The sequence below is a fragment of the Dipodomys spectabilis genome, unplaced genomic scaffold, assembly GCF_019054845.1.
Source record: "Dipodomys spectabilis isolate Male_0828 unplaced genomic scaffold, ASM1905484v1 ptg000163l, whole genome shotgun sequence".
Classification (NCBI taxonomy): Eukaryota; Metazoa; Chordata; class Mammalia; order Rodentia; family Heteromyidae; genus Dipodomys; species Dipodomys spectabilis.
The window spans coordinates 3,116,775-3,141,073 of record NW_024870840.1 but is presented as its reverse complement, the minus strand read 5'-3'; the positions used below and the strand labels follow the sequence as shown (position 1 = coordinate 3,141,073).

Below are 24,299 nucleotides of genomic sequence, written 5' to 3'. Positions count from 1 at the left end.
GGCATTCTACTTTTTTTTTTTTTTTTGGCCAGTCGTGGGGCCTGAACTCTGGGCCTGGGCACTGTCCCTCAGGTCTTCAGCTCAAAGCTAGTGCTCTACCAGTTGAGCCACAGTGCCACTTCTGATTTTTTCTGCTCATGTGGTGCTGAGGAATCGAATCCAGGGCCTCATGCACTCTACCACTGAGCTACCTTCCTAGCCCCCACCTCCTACTTTGTGTTTTATAAACATATTAGAGGAGAAGAGAGCATCAACACTGTTCTGTTACATTAAAGAAAGGGTATCTGGTTTTATACTTAGTTAAAGTGGATATGTAGGGATGTCCTATAAAGTCAAGCAAAGCTTTGAGAAAAGATAAGATTAGCATTTAAAAGCTTAACCTGTGTCATCACTCCTGGGATGTGTCTGTTCCTAAGTGAAATCTTATTCCCGGTGTGAATTTCCAGGGCAGAATTACCATGAACAATGTTTTAAACAAATGTCTACTTTATAAATATTTATTGGTCACAGCTCTTTGGGGTGATAGGAAGAAATTTATAGTTGCAGGGAGTTTTAGAGTTCTGAGATTTTCACTTTTCTATAGGTCAGTGTCTACATTCCAGGCCCATCTGCCTTTGGATTTTTGTTTTGTTTTGGGTGTTTTTTAATATGCTTCTAATGATCCAATAAAAGTAACTCCACTTTATTATATGTATCTAGGTCTTCAGAATGGAAGCCAGGAAAATGGACTTCCATGCTTCTGCATCATCTTCCAGGAGGGGCATGTTTTAGTGGTTGCTTATTCATAAAAATCATTTGGAAGCAGGCACTAGTGACTCACATCTCTAATCCCTATAATCCTAGGTATTCTGGAGATTGAGATCTAGGAATCGTGGTTAAAAGCCAGATGAAGTAGAAAAGTCTGTTAGACACTTATCTCCAGTTAACCAGCAAAAAGTGGGCAATGGTAGTGAGCAAAACAATTACAGTGTCTCTCTTCTTTGCGGAGTTTATACTCTTGGTTTTAGATCTTAATTTTCCATATACATGTAGAGATGTAGCATGTAGAGATGTAGAGAAATATTAAAGGCAGAAAGAAAATTAATAAATTAGGAAAAAAACATTTAGCTAATTGATTAATTATTCCTTAGTATTTAGTAGATTATAGAGAAAGAAATTTGATAGTGATTTATATCTAACTGATTAAAAAAAAAACTATGCCTTCAGGAGGTTACACTCCAATGCAGAAGCTAGGTAAGCAAAACTGGCTGGAGATATTGTAGCTCCATTATGCAAATGTGGACATCATCTGTTGAGGATTGAATTGTACATTATCCAGACTTCATATCTGTCATATTTTATTCTCAATAGAAATGATTCACATATTGCCACCACCGTAGTCTGTACTGTATGGAAGAGATTTGATGATAGAAGAATTTTTATAAGGAACTTAGTAATTGCATTAGTTACTTTTCTGTCACTGTGACAAAATGCCTAATCAAACAATTTAAGCATGATGTACTTTGACTCAAGCTTCCTATGGTCACTTGGCTCTGAGACTTTGGGGTGTTAGTACATTATGGTAAGCGACACAACAAAAGAAAGCTGCTCATCTCATGATAGCCAAGAAGAAAGAGTAAAAGAGAGAGGGAGGCAGAGATCAAGAGTGTCAGAGATACAGAGAGAAACAGGGAGAGACAGGGTTGAACAACAAGGGATCTGGAACAAGAGGTTAGTGACAAGATATATCCATCAAAGGCATGCTTTCACTAACCTACTTCTTCCATTGGGTTCCCCTGACTGGTAGCTGATAATCCATGAATTAATCAATGGGTCACTCCATTGGTAAAGTTATAGCCTCCATGACTGTGCTTCTGAACACTGCTACAGGATGAAGTCTTCAGCATATGAGCATTTTTTGGAGATGTTTCATCTCTAGTCACAATGGAATCAATGAGCAAGGCATGTAAATAGAGGTAAAAATAACAGTAGTGAATAATCATTTTAGAATCCTCTTTCTGATGCTATTCCTGTTCTTATCAAGAGTTACAGGTGACGAATCAACTACTTAGGTCATCAAGATAAGTTCTGAGAATGAAAATTGCTTTGAAGGTAATAAAACAGTGATGTGCTAGCATATGAGAGGCTCCTTGCCTGAGAAGGTATTGTAGAGGCTATGGCCAAATTGCATTCTGAACAACGAGAAGGACTTGCCATCAACAGCAAGAACAAAGGACTTGACGCAGAAGTATTTTTCAGCCATTTGAGGAATACAAAGGAGGCCAGTGTGTCTAGAACATGGTAGGGAGAAAAGACTCGGTAAGACATGGGCATAGAAGTAGAATTATATGTGCTATACAAGACTGGCTCAAAAGCCCATTATCAGGAAAATAATGGAAAAGTGTTGGAATATTTCAATGCCTTTTATATGGTGAATTATATCGCTAGTATTATAACATAGTATTGTGACTCACAATAGTATCTGATAGATAGATAGATAGATAGATAGATGTTTTCAAGCATGCAAAGCAAAAGTGCTATTCACAGCGTTTTTATCATCAGTCCTCTAGGGAGAATGCTAGAGTTTGGTAGAAGCTGTAGTGGTCCAAGATATGATGAAGAAAAGTGAAGGTTTTGTTTTTTGTTTGTTGTTTTTGTTTTTCCTTTTTTCCTGGTGGAAAATATAACTAAGTGAGGAGGGAAGCAGGGGAATGGAAGGAATCAAAGAATGAAACTCAGATTTGGGGCTTGAAGCTTCATCCTTCAAGTTGGGAATGATGTTACTGGGAATGCTTGTTCAACATAGGTTGAAAAGGATCACAGTGGTAATATTTTCAAGACCATTTTAAGGTAATTAATATAAGCGCCTTAATATGTAATTCTGTTTAATCCTCAATAAGCATGTTAAGTATGTTCTTTTCTTATGGCCCTGTTGCAGAGGAGGGAACTGAGACAAAGACAGATTAAATAACTTTCTGAAGGACACAAAACTAGCATGTAGCAAAATGGAGATGAAAGTTTGGACAGACTCATTGTAAAGCAGGTATCCCTACCCCATACTTTTCTGCAAAAGAAGAAATAAGAGTAAACATATTGTTTTCCAAAGCTATCTTGGATATATTTCTGAAGCTGAAGTTGACTTTTGAAACTCTGCTATTTAGGTTAACATTCAGCCATTGCCCAAACAAACAGCCTTACTTTTACACCAGGTAAAGAGGAGCCAGCTTCCACTGGGAGGGCTGATCTAAATCCAAGCCCTGGAGCAATTTCACAACCACTTTTTTATCATCTTCCTGTGTTGATCCTAATCTAAGAGGTGCAGACCATAAACACTGTGTCTTTCACTGTCGGTACAGCTTTTAGAATCAACATTTAAGGGATTTAATGCTACTACTAAAATAATAACTAGCATTAACAGTCATGTAATGATCTCTGTATCTGGCAGTCCACTCTTAGGTGCTTTATCTAATTTGGCAGTCCACTTGCAGAGTTTATCTAATCTTTACAACAATTTAAAGATGTGAGATAATACTGGTGAAAACTAGATCCCACCACCGCCTAGGGATGCATCTAGTGTGGGACACAAGCAGGATTTGAATCCAGGTCTTAGCTTGCTGATGTTCTATTTCAAACATGATTGGATTAAGGGAACAAATCCCGGGCATGTCTGTGTACCTGAAACCGAAGTATATTGTTACCAGAGAAACATGTCTTGGGCATGCCAAATCCAGTCAATGCTGTGCTTCCTTGGTAGTCTTGCATTAAAACTCTTATAACTGCTAATTAAGAATTGCTTTGCTTTTTAAGCTGAAGGGGTGGCTAAAGTTGTAGAGTCCCTGACTAGCAAGCATGAGGCCTTTCTCATTTGACAATATGAATTATGAGCCACAAACAGAACATCGCTAAGAAAAATTTACCCCAAACCTTTGTGAGAAATAAATGCTTACTCTTTTTTCTTTTCGTTTTGCATAGGGTTTAGTTCCAGACAGTGCAATCCACAGCAGCTGTTTTTAAACAGAAAGGAGTAAAACAAAGCAAATCAGACGATTTATAAAATCAGTGGAAAGGGCTGGGAGTCTGGGCTCTAGGCTGAGATGCAGAATATTCCCAGTACTCAGAACTCAGTGAAGTCCACTACTGTCTGTAAAGTGGTGGCAGCCAGTGCTTCCAAGTGGCTACAAAGTCCTCTTGCACTGTTGCTACACAAACCAGCAAAATGCATGGCTGCATTCAGCCTCTCTTCTCAAGTATTTCCTTCCCATATGAAACCTTACAGAGTTGAGTCTAATGAGCCCCCAACAAACTTCAAGTGTGTCTGTGAAGTGGATTTTGTCCTCCCAGTTGGCCACCAGTATAGGATATGCTAGGAAGAAGGTACAGTGGGACTTCAAAGAGCCAATGCACAGTATCCTTGACATTTGCTAGATATAATTTCTTTCCTTTTTCTTTCTTTCTTTTTTTTTTTTTCTTTTTTGGTCAGGTTGCTCTAAGACAGATGCATCTAATAGGTAACACTGAGTGAATGACCTTGTATACCTTTTTAGACTTTTTTTTCCCTCCTAACCCCATAGCACCCCTGGGCTACTGACAGTGGATTCACATTGGAGGACATGTTTTAAAAAAATGCTCCATTCAGAGATGAACCCCCAAGAAATGGGAACCTCTTTGCTCAGGAATGGGCATCTTATCTCAGAGACCCGCCCCCCACCTCCCACCAAGTGATTGTACTTTTCTCTAAATATAAGAGAGATGACTCTCCATGCTTTACTTGGGGCACCTACTGTGAAGGGAAGAGGGACACTTCCACTTTATTCAGTTCAGCGAAAGGCAGTTGGTGTGTCAGCACACATTGCATAATCTGGAAAGCTAGTTCTGTGACCTTTGCAGATCAGACTTGTCATCTGATGTGATGGAGAAAATGATCAAGACAATGAATGTTCTTTGAGCTCATGGCTTTAACCCCATCCTTTCTGATTTTTTTTTTTTAGAAGCAATGAAGGCAAAGCTATAAAGACTTAGTCATGCAAAACCCAGGTGGGATTTTTTCTTTTAGTTAGAGATTGCTTGTGCTCCTTCTTGAGATTACTGGGTTTTTTTTTTTTTGGTTGCTATTTTTTTTTTTTTTTAAATTAAAAGGACTCATGAACCCAAACTAGTCAGACTATGAATGGTTAATCTGATAATACATTGAATATCTAATTGCATCATTGGGAGAGAAACACAAGCTCTAAGAAGTTCAGGCTTCATATATGACACTTGGCATCTGATGACTCTAGGAGCCTACACTCATTTTTCAGCACTGAACGATCTGGAGTTTAAAAAACAAAACAAGAAAACAACACTACAGATTTTGAAGGATTCAAGCTCTCAATTTGAATGAGATCATACTTTCAGAAACAAGTCACATATTTGGGAGAATTTAAATTACAATTTATGTTTCTGTACTTTTTTATTTTTGGACAGCTATAAACCTCAGAGTTTTGTATGTCAGAATGGATCAATTTTAGGAAAAACCAATTAGCATATGAATGAATGAACAATGCCATTCAAAAAGAACCAAACTGGAATGCCCAATTTGTCTATGTAGATTTCGGAACTGAAGTTATTTTTATTCTGTTTTCATACTACAGCCAATATTGGGGGGACTTTTCCTTTTATTTCTTTGAAAATATAAACAGCAAAAAGAGTCAACAACAGATCATAATTAAACTAGCACCCATCAGTATTCTAGAACAGTTTGAGGGTATATTATCATCTTCCTAAAATTAGTTATAATTAATCATTTACTTCTCACTAAAATAAAGTAGATTTTGTGTGGGGCAACTTTTTCCACCTCTGCTGTGGTGTAACTCATAAAGATCAATATTTACATGTCATTAAAACCTATGTTTCAGACTTGCTATTAATGAAATAATGGATTACTGTGTGCTGCAGGTACAATTTTTGTCCTATTTTTATGTCTCTATAAAAGTAACAGCAAGGGGCTGGGAAGGTGGCTCAGTGGTAGAGCGCTTGCCTTGCATTTCTGAGGCCCTGGGTTCGATTCCTCAGCACCACGTAAGTAAAAAGAAAAAGGTCAGAAGTGGCACTGTGGCTCAAGTGGTAGAGCACTAGCCTTGAGCTGAAGAGCTGAGGGACAGCGCCCAGGCCCAGAGTTCAAGCCCCACGACCGGACCTCAAAAAAAAAAAATTAACAGCAAAACTTGAGCATTTTGGGCCCAGCTTCTAGTCTGAGTCTAGTCTATAAATCCCTCCCAGAGACTTTCACACAAAGCCTCTGAGCTCACCTGGCTCTCATTAACTGGAGGTGCATTGTCCTATGTGCCTAAGCCTCATGCATGATAGACAAGAACTCTACCACCGACATATTCCCAGCCCATGTCTGAGCCTTCTAAGAAAGCAATGTCGAGTTGTCCCTTTAGCCCCTTTTCAGAGCTGCCTTTTCTCTTCTACCAAGATGGAAGTGAACTTGTGTGCTTGCGGAGGTTACTCTATCTCTTTGTCCTACTGTACGAAGCTGCTGTCATATGCCTCTTCAGGTCCCTCATATTCATTCACCTGTGACCACCTCTCCACTGTGGTCTGGTTTCATGTCTAACACTCCCGGAAACTGCCCTCCTCCAGGTCCACACCAAGATTTTCCCCATGACTTCCATTTTAGCATCTCTCAAGTGCTTGTGTTGTTCACCAAACTTAACCTTAGATGTCTTTGTTTTCTGTTGATTGTAATATTCTACCATCAACTACTTTGCTTCTCTGTCTGTCATTTCCTGTGCAGCTGGATTATCCCAAGATGTACTGCTTCTGTTCTATAAGGTCTTTGATGATAAGACCCAATCTCTAGAAGTCATTTATGCAGGGCCCAGTAAACCGAATCCTTTTGGAGCCAATCACCTAAAATGCAATTCAAAAGTCCTTTGTCACTCCCTGTCTACATTGTCCTACTCACTCTCTTGGTCAACAAAGCCATTTCTGTCCATTCTACTTTCTACTGCCCTAGTTGAGGCCTTTTGTTTGCCAAGTTCTAGCTAATATGGGTTATCTCCTAACTGGCTTCCTACCAATTCAATCACCCATTCTGATGACTCATCATTTCTTAAAAATAAATCACAACTTGAGATTTCTCTTCTTAAAGCCCTTCAACAGCCCCTACTTCCTTTAAGATCAAAATAAATGAGCAACATTAGGAGGGCATACCATGTTTAACATCCTTGATGCTGCTTATTCTTTGAGACACATTTTGCAAGGATGTTATGACATCCTTCTGGCCCTTTTTGACCTGACTACTTCCTACATACCTCCGAAGCAGCTTTTCTCAAAACCTATCTTTGACCATGTCCCTCAAAAATAGTTGTGGATACAATGAATACCTTCTTTAATTGGAAATTAAAGAAGACAGTTAAGATATACCTCCAAATTCTCTCTCAGATAGGGTAGGTAGAATTCTACCCTACTCTGTTCTCTGCTAGCTTTAGCTTTCTCAGGAAGTCCCCCATATCTTCTCTGTCTTTATCTTCTCTGCTTATCTAGTAGTTGATTTATGTGGGCTGAAAAATTGATTTTGTGGGTGTTATTAAAAGTCTGAAAGCTCCTAGTTTTATTTTATTTTATTAGCTAGAACACATTATCGCTTTAAAGTCTGGCTTGCTTTCTTCCCTCTAGCTATGTAAAACAACAACAACAGCAATAACAACTGAGCTACAGTTTAGTAGTTTGCTTTATCTGTAGTTGACTTATGTGCACTTGTTTACTTCAGCCTACAAATGACTTAATATTATAGTTTTGATTAGAAACTGACTCAAAGGCACTAATAGCCTTCAACAGCCTACACATTTTAACATAACATTGAGTAGCTCACCAAATGTCAGTGAAGTCAGTTTTATTATCTTAAACTGTTACAAGGTCTTATTTTAAACCTAACTCAACGATTTTCTTGTAGAGTGTTCATAAAGAAGTTGCTTCATTTCTCTGAATTTGTACTCACCTACAGATCAGGGTAATATCTATTTTGGTTGATTGAGATGTTGTATGAAATCGTATCTGCCATCCTGCATGAGACCTTTAAGGCTCAATACAAATTGAGTTGCTTACCCTTTAAGTAACAAAGATGATTACAGGGTGATTTATTTTTCAAGCGACCTCCAAGTCTTCATATTGCATTCATGCCATTTATTTGTCTGTCTTTCATAGAGAGCAATTCCTTTCTGGAAGGTTCAGTTTTCATGTAAGAGTTTATTCTCCATACTATTTTAGTCATCATCTGTACTGTAAAATATATTTTATTTTAACATCGTGACCAAAAGATGGAAATGGAAGAGTTTAAGCACACCTATCTCAAGATTTTAGCATGCCAGTCTGGACTTCAAGAGGGTTTTCCACACAGCTATGGTATTAATGGCTACTGTTTTCTGATGTTAGTAAAGTTCTAAAAACAAACAAATCTGCTAAATGTTTCCTTTTGTCCCTTCGAGGGACAGAAATGAGAGAAGAAATCAGTTTAGGAAGGTTGGTTTGGTATTTTCTTTGTAACGTTTAATGATCAATTTCACTCCTGTAATCCTCCTCAGAGGCAGATCTGAGGATTGCAGTTCAAATCCAGGGGGGCAGAGAAATCCCTGAGAATCTTATTTGCACTTATCAAAATGCTGGAAATGGGGGCTGTGGCTCAAAGTGATAGCCTTGAGCACAGAGCTCAGGGACAGCAAATAGTCCCTGAGTTCAAGCCACAAGACTAGCACCAAGTTCAAAAATAAAGGTGAAAAATGTCATACAGAAGTAAATGGTGAGGTAGTGGTAGAGTACTTACCCAGAATTCTGGTCAAGGCTTTGGGTTCAGTCCTTAACCATAGAGTCATGGGAGAGGGACACAGAGAGAAAGACAGAGAAAGAGACAGAGAGAGAGAGAGAGAGAGAGACAGACAGACAGACAGAGACCAAGAGACAGAGAGAGACAGAGACAGAGAAATCTAAAAAGTTACCAAATTAGAATCCTGTTGCTGGTTTACTTTAAGAATATTTGTGATGCTGTGGCTCATGCCTGTAATCCTAGCTACTCAGGAGGCTGAGATCTGAGGATAGCAGTTTGATGCTAGCTGGTCAGGAAAGCCTGTGAGACTCTTATTTCTAATTAATCACAGAAAAAGCTGTAAGTGCCACTGTGGCTTAAGTGGTAGAGTTCTAGCCTTGAGCAAAAAGGAGCTCAGGGACAGTGCTCTGGCCCAGAGTTAGAGCCCCAGGGCCAGAAAAAAAAAAAAGAATATTTGTGAAGAATAGGCTTCACAAAACCTCCAAAGACCTGAACTCAGGACTAATCGCACTACCTGTGTTTTGCTTCCTTACTTTTTTAGGTGGCTAAGCCAGTTGGCATTCTTTCAAAGTGCATTTGGGCTGCAGGAGAGCTGCCCGCTTCCATAGCGGGTATGCAAGATTAAAGAGAGTACTAATGTTGATGTTGGCAGCAGCTGCTGTTTTGTTCAGGGCAGTTCTAGTATCGTTTTCTTAGGTCTGTGCACAGAGAGAAAGAACTTCACTACCTCTGGCTTTGTGAAGTCTGTAGCGTGGGCCCTGCTATAGTATATTTTAAAACTACATTTTATGTATGTAGAAGAGATTATTCATTTTTGTTTTGGTTTCCATTTCTTTTCCAAGGTGAAAACATTATGGGATGTTCTGCTCTTTTGAACAGCCTGGTGCTCAGCTGACATTTATGGGTTAAATGCATAATCATTTCTATTGCGGCAAAGGAGTCTGTAGTGTGATCTGTGTTAGCAGGCTTCGGCATTCAAAAGTAAACAGAGTGGATTAGGAGGCTTTGCAGCTCCTGTTCCTGGCCTGTGGCTTGTTACTCTAAGGAAGGTGCTGTATCTAGCAGGAATCAGTGGTCAGCTCCATATTCTACTAGAGTTTACTAAGGTTTGTTCTCAAACCAAATGAAACTTTGCTTTCAGGGGCTCTATTTGCATCTTCTTGTAAGTCTTCCCCTTGGAAGTATTTTTCTAGTTCCCTCTGTTACTGTTCAAGCTCTAAAGGACCTGCTAGCTGTCATTCTCAGTGGAGTGTGATTTAGTCACTGTTACTTCTCTGTAGCAGGACAATTTCTAGCACATTGTTTAATCCCAGCAGTCATGTAGATTTCTCTTTACTGTTTTCTCCACATCTTGCACATCCTTTAAAATCAACTTTCAGCAATGAAAGTTACTGGAAGTTTTGGGTTTTGTCAGGAGTATGCATGGGATCTTTTTGATCCATACTAATACATTTTTTTAAACAAAAGAGGATTTCTATAAATAAGATTAGTTTAATGTGTCAATGCAATGAAAGGTTATCTTGAAATGAGAGGCTATCACACCATGAGCGTGACCTAGAGAGAATAGTTGTATGATTCTAAAACAAAGTAGCCAAAGAAAAATGTCATACAGATGCAGAAAATGTTGCAGAAAAAAGTCAGCAAGATGATTGCCCAAATTGGAAAGATACAATTTAGAGCAGGAGTCACAAAGAAGGGACATTTTGCTTCAACACCCTATCTCCCTTGGGGCGTGTGCATGCCTCGTCTGTATGCACACCCACACAGCAAGGCACCTGTATGCCCTTGATGGAGTTTGCTGAACTTGGAAAAAGGAAGAGAAAGAAAACAGAGATAAATACTTTGTTATTATGTTAGTACAACGCACTCAATTGGAAGTCCATTGTCTGTTAACTACAGCTACCGTTAACACAGCTGAAAACTAAGAAATGAATTAACAAAGGCATCCCAACCCCAAATCACTATCACAAAACCATGTATAAAAGTCACACTCATTCCATATGTACTTCAAAAGTATGCTGTATGTGATAAGATGCTCTCTATCAATTTAAAAATAAAGGTCAAACTCGTTCTTCATAGCTGATTTACTTTATCAAAATCCTCTCTTAGACTTTTATGCAAACATTTCTAACATTCTTGCCTGCATGGTTTTCCAGACAGTTTCTAGCTGATTAACCAGCCAGACCAATGGCTGTAATTGCACCTGTGGTACAAGTAGGTTTTCATTTGATTATCAGCCCTAGTTCAAGAGATGAGTGAGATCAAAACTTTGCTACTCTGGTTTCATGGGCTGGTAAATGGATATGCAGGGGGTGAACTGACTTGCTAGAGGTCACACAGTGAGGTGCTCCATAGTTTTTTGGATCCATATTCTGTCCATGGTTTCTAAAAGCATATTTCCTCCCTGGTCCTTGGAAACCTTTGTTAAAACAGAATCTTACTCAGAGGCACAAACAAACAGCACAGAACAAAAGCTGAGGGTTTTTTTTGTTGTTGTTGTTTTGTTTTTTTGTGTTTTGCTTCAAAGAGGGATTGGGGCCTGGAATTCTGGCGGAGGCGTCTTACTTTCTTTAACCAAAATAGCTTCATCATCACCATACTATACCTCACACTTACTAATTCATTCACAAAATGTGTTCTCTGAGAGCTGTAAAATATTTCCAGAAATTCAATGACAATATAATCTTAAGTGTTTTGGAAATCATGAATCTAAAATGGGGTTGACTGGGCCAAATCAAAAAATAAGTGGAGCAGTACTCTTTTCCAAAGAACTCTATAAACCACATGCATTCCTTGATTTCCTGATCCATTCCCTGCCCTTTCCATACCATCTCTGGTGAGCTGAGCCCTTCTTATGTCATTATCTCTCTAACCTTCCCTCCATCGTTGTATCTCTCTGATCAAAGCTGGGAAAAGATTCTTGTTTTTATAAGGATCCAACTTCTAAGACTGAGCCCATGGATCCAGGATGGTTTCCTCATCTCTTGGTCTTTAAATTCACCAATCTGCAAAGTCCATTTTGCTCTCTTCGGCAATATATTCACAAGCTTTGAGACTAAGGTGTTGACATCTTTGTGTGCATTGTAGTACTCCCATAATGATTGGAGTATGTGTTACACTCACCATCAAACAACCTATTGGAAGCTAGAAATAGGTATGCTGACAATAAAGATATGTTGTAAGTAATGACCCAACAGACTGGGAGAGAACAGAGGTAAAAAGCAAAGAAAATCTAAAATAAAAATTTTAAAAACAGTCATTGAAACAAGTCCAGTAATTAGGAATGACTATATTTGGGGGAGATAGTCACAGTGGTATAACTAATGTCTTCCTCTTGTTTAATGAATTTGATTCATCAAAGGAAACAAATTTAGGAGTCCTACTCACTGCTTACCAAATCAAGAAGAGTGTAACTATATATTAGAAAGTTTTCTCTATAGAAGAGTTAATGCTGAACTTTTTCTGTAAAAGAAGTGAGTTCTTCATTTCTGCCCTTTCCTGAGAATACTGATGAAGGTTTTACTACTCTCATGCAGAATCCTGTGTTTCTAATTTACCAGCTTCTCTGTCCTATTATTTAGCTTTGCTGGAATGAATTACTGAATTTTACAAAGGGAAAATATGCCTTTGCTATCAGAGTATATACAATATTATGTTAAAACATGAATTCACTTATAATGGCTTTAAAATAAAATCCTTCAAGAAATACAGATTTTTCTCACTGATATTTGAGTAAAGGTTTAATTTTAGACTTTACCAAGTAGATTACTAAAAAAATAAGCAAAATTACATCCTTGCAGACATGTGAATTTCACTGACAGCAAAAGATAGAGGCTTTCCAAGTGCGATCATTTTGCAATTGTTCTAGCAATCTGTGTTGATATATTTTAAGAAACTATCAAAGGCCATATACTAAAAATTATGATCACCTGAATAATGTAGAATATTCAGCTGTGCATGGAATATGGAACAAACATACCCCCATATGCTTGGTATTTGCAAAATTATTAAAGTTCTAGAGATATGCCATTAAAGCCCTCACAAATGATCTGACAGATTTCTGGGAATGTTGGGACAGTATGGGGAAGTTTAAAGGACAGGATTATAATTAGCAGCTTGAGTTTATATCCTGATACCACATACTCTGAAGTCTCCAAATACTTGTGTACCTCACTGTCTTATGTCTTCATTTTTACAAATTAGGATATGTGAAAGAAATACATTCTGCTTGTTATTAGATTTCCAAGATGCTTGACACATGGTAAGTGTTCAAAAAATTAGCTTTGTTCACTGCAGTGTTCAGGAAATTTCCCTGAACAAAATCCTGTGTCTGCACTATGTTCCACTATCGTGCTTTCTAATATTGATCATCTGTCTGCATGCCTGTTTAAAAGCAGGCTCTCTGCTTTGAGAACTGAATCTCACCTCTGCTTCTGGTCTACTCAAGGATGTTGCTCCAGCAGTTTCCTTCTCTTCTGACCTCTATCACTAGTTATTCTTCTGACTGGATCATTCTAAAACAAACAGAGATCCTAGTATTTCTACTATCTCAAATAAAACTCTCATTGTTTGCGTCATTGGTTTTGGTTAATTTTCCCCCCACATATGTTCCCTTCCCCAGTAAATGCAGACTTATTAATATCACCAGTGACCTCCTTGTTGCAAAATCCAGTGGTGAAGTCACAGGCATCATCTTAATGGACATAGTTCATTCTGATCTCTCTATTAGGTGGCTGCTTTGCTTTTTGTGGTAGTGTATCATTACTTAGGCTTGCCTAGAGATCATCCTGTCTCAGCTACTTGAGTTACCGGGATTATAGACAACAGTCAGCACCTGCTGGCCATAATTTGTATTTGATTTTCTGGTTTGAATTCAGGGTCATGTCCTCACTACACAAATGTTCCATTTGAGCTGGGTCCCCAGCTCTGTTTCCTCCATTTCTCCGAGAGAGTCTTTAACTTTTTTTTTTTTGCCCAGGGTCTGTCTTGGACTGTAGTTTTCTTATCTCTGCCTCTTGAATAGATGAGATTAATGCTGCCCTGTGCCACTACCTACAGCTTGTTTTTGAGATGAGGACTTGTTAAACATTGTTGCCTGGACTAGCCAACTAACTGCTCAGTCATTTATTCCTCCTTCTCCTCTCCCCACCCTTGGACTTAGAGTCACTATCTTGGGTAATTTCCCTATTTTTTTTTGTTTCAAATTCTATGTACGCTATGTATATATTGAAAGCTTCATATTTGTATCTCCAGCCCATGCACTTTCCAAAATTCAGCTTCAAATGCCCTAATCTGGCATCAGTCACAAGGATATGACAAAAACATTTCAAAACTTGCCTACTGACAACTTAACTCCTAGGCTCAATCCTTAGAGTTGTCTATCAACTCTTTCTTGCAAATCACTCTTTCTGGCCCATGCAGATGTCCAGAACCTAACCAATTATGACCAGAATTCACATCTATAATCTTTTTTCTGAACTAGTATCTCTTTCTTTTTCTACCTGTTGTTACCTTACAGTGTGTTTTTACTACAGTAATTAGAGTGGTTTTATTTTATTTGTTTTGAAGTATCTTTATAGTCCTTCTCTGTTTAAAATCCTACCATGAATCCTGTTTGATTCATAATGAGCATCATAAAGTAATCTGTGGACTACAGGACCTCCCTGATCCGGCCTCTCCATCATCTGACTTCATCTTCTGCTTACTGATTTATTCTTGCTATTCTTTTTTGTTTTTTCAAGAAGTCTGAGGTGAACAATTACTGTAGATGTTCAGTGATTTAGCAGTGTTACAACGGTGTCTCCAATTCTCTTGGTATTTCTACATAGACACAAATGACTGGCTGCTCCAGAGTCCCGCTTCTTGTGTGAAGTTTCCTTACATAGACTTTAGGGCCACTGAACATAGACTTTTGGCACCAGCTTTTCTTTCTGCCTGCAGCATCCCCTTGTGTCTTTGTGGCTCACCTTCTTAGCTACATCTAATCTTTGATGAAATATTGCCTTCTCAATGAGTCAGCTCCCAGTGATCTTATTAAAAATATCCAGCTGTTCTTCGTAGTCCTGGGTAAAGACAAGCTCTGAGGCCTCGTCTTTCAACTCAGAGATTCTTGTGGATGTGATCTCTCCTGTAATCTTCCTTACTTCAAAAAAATATCAGTAAATATGTACAGCATAACTATACTTCAACCAAGAGAATCCAGCTGAAATTAGTAGGTGGCAGAGCAAGTACAAAAAGGCAGTGTGGAGGCTGGTAGTGGTCCTGGCAGTAGCTGCTCTGGAATATGAATGGGAGTTTATCACATGCCCTTGAAGAACTAAGAACTACTTAAGTAGCCTTGCTAGGAAGGGATGGTCCTGCCTATTTGTCATCGGTCCTTGCCACACACATTGGGATTACACATTGCAAATGTGTAGCAATTTGCAGACATTATAGATAGTCTGGAAGCTAGGAGACCTCTGTTCTACCACACTTGTTTATTTTTTTTACGTGTTTATTTTTGCCTATCCTGAGCCTTTTTTTGTAAAACTCAGAGTTCAAACCAACCTTGGAGATAGTCTAGGCTCAGACCTTGGAGGAAATACAGCTAATATCATAATAAAATGTGACAATTCTTGTTTCCTTAATGTATATAAAAGTTATGTTTAAACTATCTTATAGTCCATGCTGTGTGCAATGGCATTATGTCTAAGTTAGAAAAGTATCCACCTTAATTTAAAATACTTCATTTCTAGAAGTTACTAGCAATCATCAGAGATGGAAAATCGACACTGATGGATGCAGCGCTGCCACTATCCTTCATAAAGACTGTCATAGCTGGCATCAAGCAAAGCACCATGAAATCTGGCTGTAGTGTGCTTGCTGCTGAGTATTTGTTTTGGTGTCTTATGAGTGTGAGGGTCAGTGTGAATCTAAATCACTGCTGCTCACAGATGAGGCAGGCATTATAATCCCAGTCCCCTTACGTGAATCTCATGTTACTTTTTCCATAGCCCTGAACACCTTGTGACATACTATGTAGCCTAGTTTTGTGTTTGTTTATGGTTTATCTTTCTTCATGAGAAAACAAGCCTCATGAGGGTAGGAATTTTGTCTTTTTATCCACTATGTAGCCTAACAGCTAGAGCATTGAATGGCACATAATATGTGGTATGTTTGTGAAATGAACAAATCCCTTCATAATTCTAGATACAATGATGATAATAATGTAATATCAATAATAACTAATAATGGTTAATATTAATAACTAATAATGGTTAATATTAAGATTGACCAGTTATAGGGATCTTCAAGTCATAGCAGAAAAGAAAGCTATTGAGAAATGTTTCAAGCAATGACAATATTAACCCACAATTTAACAAATTATATTTGCACATGTGAAGAAAGACTATTATTAGGGAAATTCGTATGTTTGAATTGCCCAGAAAGAGGGTTTTACCCAATGAATTAATCTGTACAAAATCATGGTTTATACGAAATTGTATAATGAGGACTGAGATTCTCAGGATTCTGAGTGTAACCTTATAAATTAAGCATGAATAATGCTAAAATAGACCACATGGGTAAAAGAATAAGAGGTTATAATCCACGAGATCCACAGAGGTAGCGTTGTAATGTTAGAGAACTTTAGCAAGCAATAAACAACATGTGGTCCAATGTGATACTCAGTGTGTATATTGTAATTGAAAATAATAATTTAGGTCCATTTAACATATGACAAGCTACATAAACAAAAATTATTCTACCTGTTGTGCATCTGGGTTTTCGTATAGTTATAAAATGCTGCTGCTGAATGCTAGCTCATGAAAAGAAACCTTATGTATTTAAAAACCTCATTTCCATGATTTTGCTTATGCTGTATTTTTTTTCCTGGAATTTCCATTCCTTATCATTGCTTAAAAATTCTTTCTTGTCCTCTTCTATCTAGCCAGAGTTACATTTTACCTTCAGGCTTTGCTTGGAGCTGTAATCCTGCCATGGTTTTTCCCTCTTAAGTTTAATTGATTAATTGCTCTCTACTCTGTGCTCTTAAAACACTTATCACAGGGTATAGCTGTTATTTATTTACCTGTCTGTGAGTTTCAAGGGCGTCTTTATCATTTTTGTTTTCCTCATGCCTAGCTCAGTCCCTGACTCATGATACATGTTCAATAAATAGCTATTGTATTTGACCATCAAAATGTATTTTTACCTTGGCCACAACTTTATCTGGCAAATAATCACTGAAGACTCTTCTTTTGTGCATGTTATACAGATACTGAAATTTTTAAAATGAGATACCCAGGTTCTTAAACTTTTATAAAATAGTCTAATAAGGAAAAAAATTTAATTGTGCATAAAATAACTATAATACATGGTAGAAATTCTTTTCATGGAGGGAAAAGTGTGTGTGTGTGTGTGTGTGTGTGCATGTGTGTGTATGTGGGTTTCAAAAATACCTCCCTATTGGCTAGGGAAATATTTTTCCCTATTAAAAGACTAAAAATGCACATAATAATTATTTTACTGTCTCAGAAATTAGGTTATTAAATTCTGTCTTAGATCTAAAAATATATCCCCCTCTCTCACTTTAGTTGGGTGTGCTATTGTAGATTGGATTAAAGCACCTCTGGGGGTGGGGGTTATGCCACTACTTGCCAAAGAGTCTGCATTTAAAGTAGAATGAGGTTTCTTTTAGTGCCTTAAGGTAGGAATCTTATGCATTCCCTAGTTTTTAGAAAGCACTCTAAGTGATAATTCTTTCACATGTTGCTACAAGTTCACTCCTAATTGCCATTAGGAAATTGGCTCTAGAAAGCTTTCGACAGAAGTTAACAGTAATATCATTGAAAGAATAATTCAAACAAGATTTTAACTGTGTTATTTTAATTTAATTTTATTAATTTGATGAGAATAATTTGAATGCTTAGCATTTAATTAAATTTAGCTTAAAAAATAAGTATCGTATATTGGTCATTTCTACCTAGGTCCTAAGATGTGAACTGTTTGCATGATTACAGATTTTAAGCAGATGGGCACCAAGAAATTTCTCTGTTTTTATTTAGACTTGGATTATCACTTGCATTTATCTTCAACTGCTCCTATTTAATCCTCTTGTCAAAACTAAAGAGATCTGCGGGAATCCTGTGACTGATAATGTAAAAGACATCACAAAGCTGGTAAGTAAGAGCTGCTTCTCAGTAGTTGTCACTGCTAGTCAAAGTTTAGCTTTTTCTTGTCCTAGGAAAAGAATTAATCATGTACTTATCCTGAAGGAGTTCCAGAGAGCAAACATGCATTTAAGGTCATGGAGGATGGGTTGGTAAAGTCAGCCTGTTGAATTCCACTGCAGTGGCTGATTCATCCAGTGATGGAGCCTGGACGAGATGGCTGGAGGCTTGCTCCCCAGTATCTCTTGAGTGGGATCCTCCTGTGTCTGTCCTCTCCCCAGACCTTCCTACTCTTCTCACCAGCCTGACAGCAGGAGACCTGAGATGGCAGGCTCTCCTTTGGCTCAGCATAAAGACTTTCACTAGTGGGGTGGGAGATTGCTCCATCAGTGAATGTACTTGGAGAAATGTATTTCCTAACTGTGATACCCACTCACCTCCATGTTTGTCACATCTGAATTCTGCTCTCAGCAAAAGCCATTTTACCCTGGCTCCTGGTGGCCACTGCCAGCATCCTGCTAGCTTCTCTGTCTGCTTCTTTGAAGATTCAAATCATAGAGAACATAAAACATCTGGAATGCATCCATCCCAACTTTCACAGTCCAAGGATGATGTAACATACTAGGGTATATGATTGGAAGACAAACCTGGTTTGAGGAAAATTTTGTAAGGTTCACAGTAGCCAGTTAAGTGATCCTCAGTTATTTAAATATTGGCTAGTTTTATAGGTGATGGCAGAATAGGGAAGAAATGAGACTTGTTATATTCTGCATAAGTTTAGAGGCCAAAATATGTCTTGGCTTTAATTTAATTTCAGTTCTTATTCTGGCTTTTTATATTCATTTTGAATAGACTCATAACAATGTCAGGTTAATACAAACTCTAAAGTCTTATTAAAATGAGTCACTGGGAAGTTAAGGCTCTCCTGGACACATATATATAAAATCTTGGGAGTGCCGAGCACTGGTGGCTCACGCCTGTAATCCTAGCTACTCAGGAGGCTGAGATCTGAGGATTGCGGTTCAAAGCCAGCCCGGGCAGGAGAGACTGTGAGACTCCTATCTCCAATAAACCACCAGAAAACCGGAAGTGGTGCTGTAGCTCAAGTGGTAGAGCGCTCGCCTTGAGCTGAAGAGCTGAGGGACAGCGCCCAGGCCCAGAGTTCAAGCCCCACGGCCGACCAAAAAAAAAAAAAACCTTGGGAGTTAGAAATGGGCTGGGGGAAGTGTGCTGGTCCTAGAGAATGGATTTCAAATAGATGGGCATTGAAACGTGGATGGAAACTGATAATATATCATACTACAGGCTATCTATATTGTATCCATATTGTATATGGCATTTAAGAGAAATTCATTGTAGGTGTTATTCTTTCCAGAGTGTTGAAGTAATACGACTTAATAAATACCATTTCCTGTGAAATGTTAAACCAATATTTTCAAGTGGCATAATTATTATAAGCACCTTCCAAAATTTTCTGTTCTTGTCTTTAACCATCTGCTTGTAATCAGCCTGTTACCGAACAGCTAATACAGTAAGAATGAAACATTAATAAAAATTTAAAAATAAAGTATACCCAGAAGGAATATTTATTAATATTGACAGTAGGATATAGTTCTTCCTACTAAGGGCACTAATCTGAGAGAAAGAGGTTTTTCTCCTTCCAACGATTGTCTCAAGAATTTCTCTATGTGAAATTAATATGCTTTCTTTGGATAAAATTTTTAAAATAAGAAACTTGAAAAAAAGTGAAGTTAATAAATGGTAGGGCCACAAAAATCACTTATAATTGAATAAAAACTTGCATAGCTTGTATTTTGTAGAGGAAGAAATAGAAAATTATGAAACAATCTCTGAGCTTAGAATGTTCATTATCTAGTCTTAGAGAAAAGCCTCCTAAATACAAATATATATCACAACAACATGATAACACATAAACAGATGGCATTTAAAAGATTCCATCATATAACATTGGCATCCAATCCGTGCTGTTATACATATGGATTAAAATAATGGAGTTTTTAAATCTGGGATATCGCAGTTAAAAACCCAGCTCTTTGACCTTGGCTAAGAAAGTATCCTTCTAAATTTCAGTTTTTACTCCACAATTTTGTCATGTAGATAAATAAGAAAAAGTACCTATTAACTTTTTTTTTAACCAGTTACTATCTTATAATCTCTTTGGGCCTGTTCCTTTATTGGTTACAGTAGATTAATAGTATTTAATTTTATAGAGTCATTGTAAATATGAAATGGAACCTGGACTATACTGTCTTCCACATTTTGGCCACATTTATCCTGTTAGTAGCCCTGATGACAGGATACTGGAGATGGAAATTAGAGACAACCTAAATAAAGTCTTTTGAAGATACATAAAGACAAGAGTGGTAAGACCCAGCTCCTACTCCATTACAGTTCTGTGTCTTGAGGGGTAGTGGTTTCAAACTGGCTTCTGGAATCCAGCAAAAGCCCTTTGGCTTTTGTTTATATATCTGAGTTTCCAAATGAGTCTTGGCTTTGGATTTAAGCTTGAGAAGGAATGCTTGAAAGCTATTGCTTTACCAGGCTTGGTTGGAGATCATCTAAGCTTATTTAAGGTACAGTTGTGAGGGCTCCACTGTGAAAAATACCAAACCTCAGTTTGTAGAGATGAGCTGTAGGAACCTCAGTGCTTAAGACTAAAATCACACAAGACAGTAATTTGCTTTGAAGTTCTAGAACCTCTTAGGCCATATGCTTATAGTGGTTTTTATCTTTGTTGTTCATGTTTGAAATGAAGCTAACTATTAACTCTTCTAACTATTCTAACTCATTAACTTTACTAATTCAAACACCACACACATCTGTTGGATTTATGGGAGGGAGCCTCAACATCTCGCTAAAGAATGGTAGGTCAAAGCTTCTTGACAGAAGCCAGGGTCACTTGGTTGTTTGAACACCAGCTGTATTATTTCCTGACTGACTGACCTCAGACAGATTACTGAGCCTTTTGGGGGATTCAGTTTCCTGGTTTTTGAAAGGAGGAACATGGATATGATCAATAGTTCTTTACCCAGGACTTGTAAACTTCAAACACTTGCCCATGACACGCTGAATTGTGCCTAAAGTCCATTGTGTCCATTTCTGAGGAGAGAATGCATAGCTTTCACCATTTCTCAGTGAAGTCTCTGACCTTACATAAGAGAAGAATTATTTAGAGAGCTTTGAAGTCCTTCCCAGCTTTAAAGTATTTTTATTTCATAATATTTCGTCAGGTCTCGCCTCTTGGAATCAACCAGTAATGCCACCATTTAAATCGATTATATAGAAAAGAGGATTTTACCTGGCAGACATAACCTTGCTATATTTTATCTGAAATGGAGAAAGTGAGCTGATAATTCGTTTTGCTTTGTGCTCACAGTCATTTCTCCAGCTGAGATCATCCCTGTGCTTTCATAGGTACCAGTTCTGCCCCTGTGTTAGGTAGCAATTTGCACTGTGTGCCCAAATCTTGACTTTGTGCCTTGATGAGATTCCCATGACACTGAATCACATGATTTATGGCTTTACATTTTTTTTAAAAATATTCTTCTTGGACATTTTGTACTGCTCTTGTGGTCCCCATGGTTTTTATTTGAAATCCTTCTGGCATGTTTACTTAGCATAATAGTTCATCTATTTGCAGAACATTTTGCTTTGTCTCTAAAAAATGTTGCAAGACTTGTTTTAAATGGCAAACCCAGCTCTACCTAGGGAAAGAGTCAAGTATCTGAGAAGAGGATGAATCAAATTTAAAATTATCCATGGATAGTGAGGATATAGCTATTAATACTTGTCAAGTATTTATGTGAGAAGGAATCAAATATTGGAGAAGTTCAACTTAGTTTTCCTCAGTAGTTCTTCCTTTCATTTATGATAGGGTTTTCTTTCATTGCAGCAATTTAATTAAATGTGACTTCCTTGTTTTTTGTTTTGTTTTGTTTTGTTTTTGTGGGTCATGGGCCTGAACTCTGGGCCTGGGCGCTGTTCCTTAGCTCTTCAACTCAAGACTAGCCTCTACCACTTGAGCCACAGAGCCACTTCCAGCTTTTTCTGGTTATGTGGTACTGAGGAATCGAACCCAGGGCTTCATGTGTTAAAGGCAAGCACTCTACCACTGAGCTACCTTCCCAGCCCTCTTCCTTGGTTTTGAAAAAAATTATCCTTAGCTGTTACATCCTTCTCAAAACATTTTTTTAATTGTAATTGATTGCTGTCCCTTCCTCATCTAGTGAAAGTGAAATGACTTCCTTTCCAACGTCATCACGAAGAGGTTGAAGGTTTTCCTAGTCTGTAGTAGATCCTTATCCTAAATTGGTTATAGCAATGCATGACCCTTGGGATGGTCATAATCAGAAGTGATAACTATATCATCAGATAACAGATGTGAACACTTTCAATGGACAATTTTGATAAATCCTGATTTCATTCCTCTTCACGTAGTGTTTTCCAGTTTGAATTACCACTGATTTAAAGTGAAGGTCTGCAGCCTCTAAACCTCCTTTTTCTGGATGAATTACCCATGCCCACCTTCTCTTTAAAAGAAGTCCCACAAAGGTTGTTTGACCTTGAAGAGCAATTGTTTGATAAATGAATATTTTTAAAATAATTCTTTTTCAATAGTTTATAATAGCCTTTTAATTTTTCCCCTTTGTAGTTGGTTGACATTCTTTAATTTAAATTTTGAAATGAAGCATTTAAATAAAGGACAGAGCTTTATTAAAAGTAAAATTTCAGTTAAAAAATAAAATGAAAGCTGTCCAGGTATCTTGAACATTACCAAAAATGTCTTACTTAACAAACAGTGTTCTTGTTTCACAGAATAAACCAATTAGGTGTCGTATCTTATGCTCCCTGGCTTTTAAATCCATGGCTATGGTATGAGTACCTGGGCACCATGTGGAACACATTGAGGGATTGTTTGAACCCATAACTCTGTCTTTGGAACAGAAGAAATAGGTTCATAATACTGAGTGTCTTCTCAACAACCAGAGATGAAAACTTCAGTTATAGTTTATACTTACCAGAGTAGTCAATTGAATTTCATTTCTTGAGTAGCAGTTACCTTACTTTGTCTTATCTTGGGAAGCTTTCACATTATAGAAGCTCAGTTGGTGCTACTTACTTGAAAACATCATCATAAGATGTAAATTATATGTCTGAGTCTGTTTCCTGTTGCTAATGTCAAAATACCCCAAACTCGGGGCTGGGAAGGTGGCTCAGTGGTAGAGGGCTTGCCTTACATGCATGAGGTCCTGGGTTCGATTCCTCAGCACCACATAAGCAAAAAGAAAAAAGCTGGAACTAGCCCTGAGCTGAAGAGCTGAGGGACAGCGCCCAGGCCCAGAGTTCAGGCCCCACAACTGGACTCCCAAAAAATAAATACCCCAAACTAAGTTACAAAGAGATATATTTTGTAACTGTAAACCCTCTGTACAGCATCTTTACAATAAAATAAAATTTTTAATGCTTTTTGAGATTTAGGGAGTTCAGTGACATTTTGTTCGTGGGATCCAAAAGTTCCTAGAGAGGAAGTTAAGTGTTCTGACTTTGAGTTCTTTTCCTTCTCCTTCCTCCCTGCCCCTCCCACCCCAGCCCCAATACCTGCAGGGTATGGTTTGCAGTCAGTGCCAGTTTGGTCCACCAAGATTTTTTTTCTTGGCTTGAGTTTCCAGCATTTCTGAACACTGTTCTCTATGCAGTGTTTTCCCCCCAGTGTTACTGAGTATGGCCAGTCCTCAAAATATCCAAAGAAGAGAGCAAACCCACAAACAGCCTGGCATTAATGCCTTGTTTTACAGTGTCATTCTATAATCTTCTATAATTCTAATGTCCTTGAACTTCAGTAAAATTTCCCATCAATTAAACTGAAGTCCCCCACCCCCGAAACTTACCTTAGTAAAACAGATTTGTTAACAAAACGTGTACCATTAGTTACATGGGTATTTAAATGTACCAGTAAGATAACACTCTAGAATCTACACTAGTTCCTGATTTTCAACAGATTCCATTTTCCAACCCTCTTTCTCTCTCTGTTCTTTCTTCCGCTCAATGTAGTCTTCCAGATCAGTCAGTGTAAATTTGCTGTCATGGATAACTATGCTGTTACATACCTGTTCTCAGGAAACAGCTAAGCCAGAGTGAATCTTTTATAATTATCCAGTTTATTCCCCTTAATTTACAGGCATGGTCCAGAGAGATAACATGATATACCTAAGTCCACAGTAGGGTTTAGTGGTGAAACTGTTCCTTCCATTTTTTCCTTCCACTGTCTGCACCGCCATAGCACTCAGCCTTCATGACATGGCTTTCCTGACATTCTTACAACTTACCTGTTTGGTCTCTCTGAT

The 24,299-nt window shown here is 38.0% G+C and overlaps 1 protein-coding gene across 4 annotated transcripts in view; it reads left to right on the top strand.

Moving 5' to 3' along the window:
- Positions 1-24,299, top strand: part of Kitlg (KIT ligand) — an 85,188-nt gene that overhangs the window by 17,517 nt on the left and 43,372 nt on the right. For all 4 annotated transcript variants that reach the window (XR_006149514.1, XM_042693175.1, XM_042693177.1 and 1 more), the window contains exon 2: positions 17,830-17,943. Coding sequence is in view for 3 of the 4 variants with exons in the window: in XM_042693175.1 (XP_042549109.1) it covers positions 17,830-17,943 (114 nt within the window). In the remaining variant the exon portion in view is untranslated. The remainder of the gene's footprint in view (positions 1-17,829; positions 17,944-24,299) is intronic.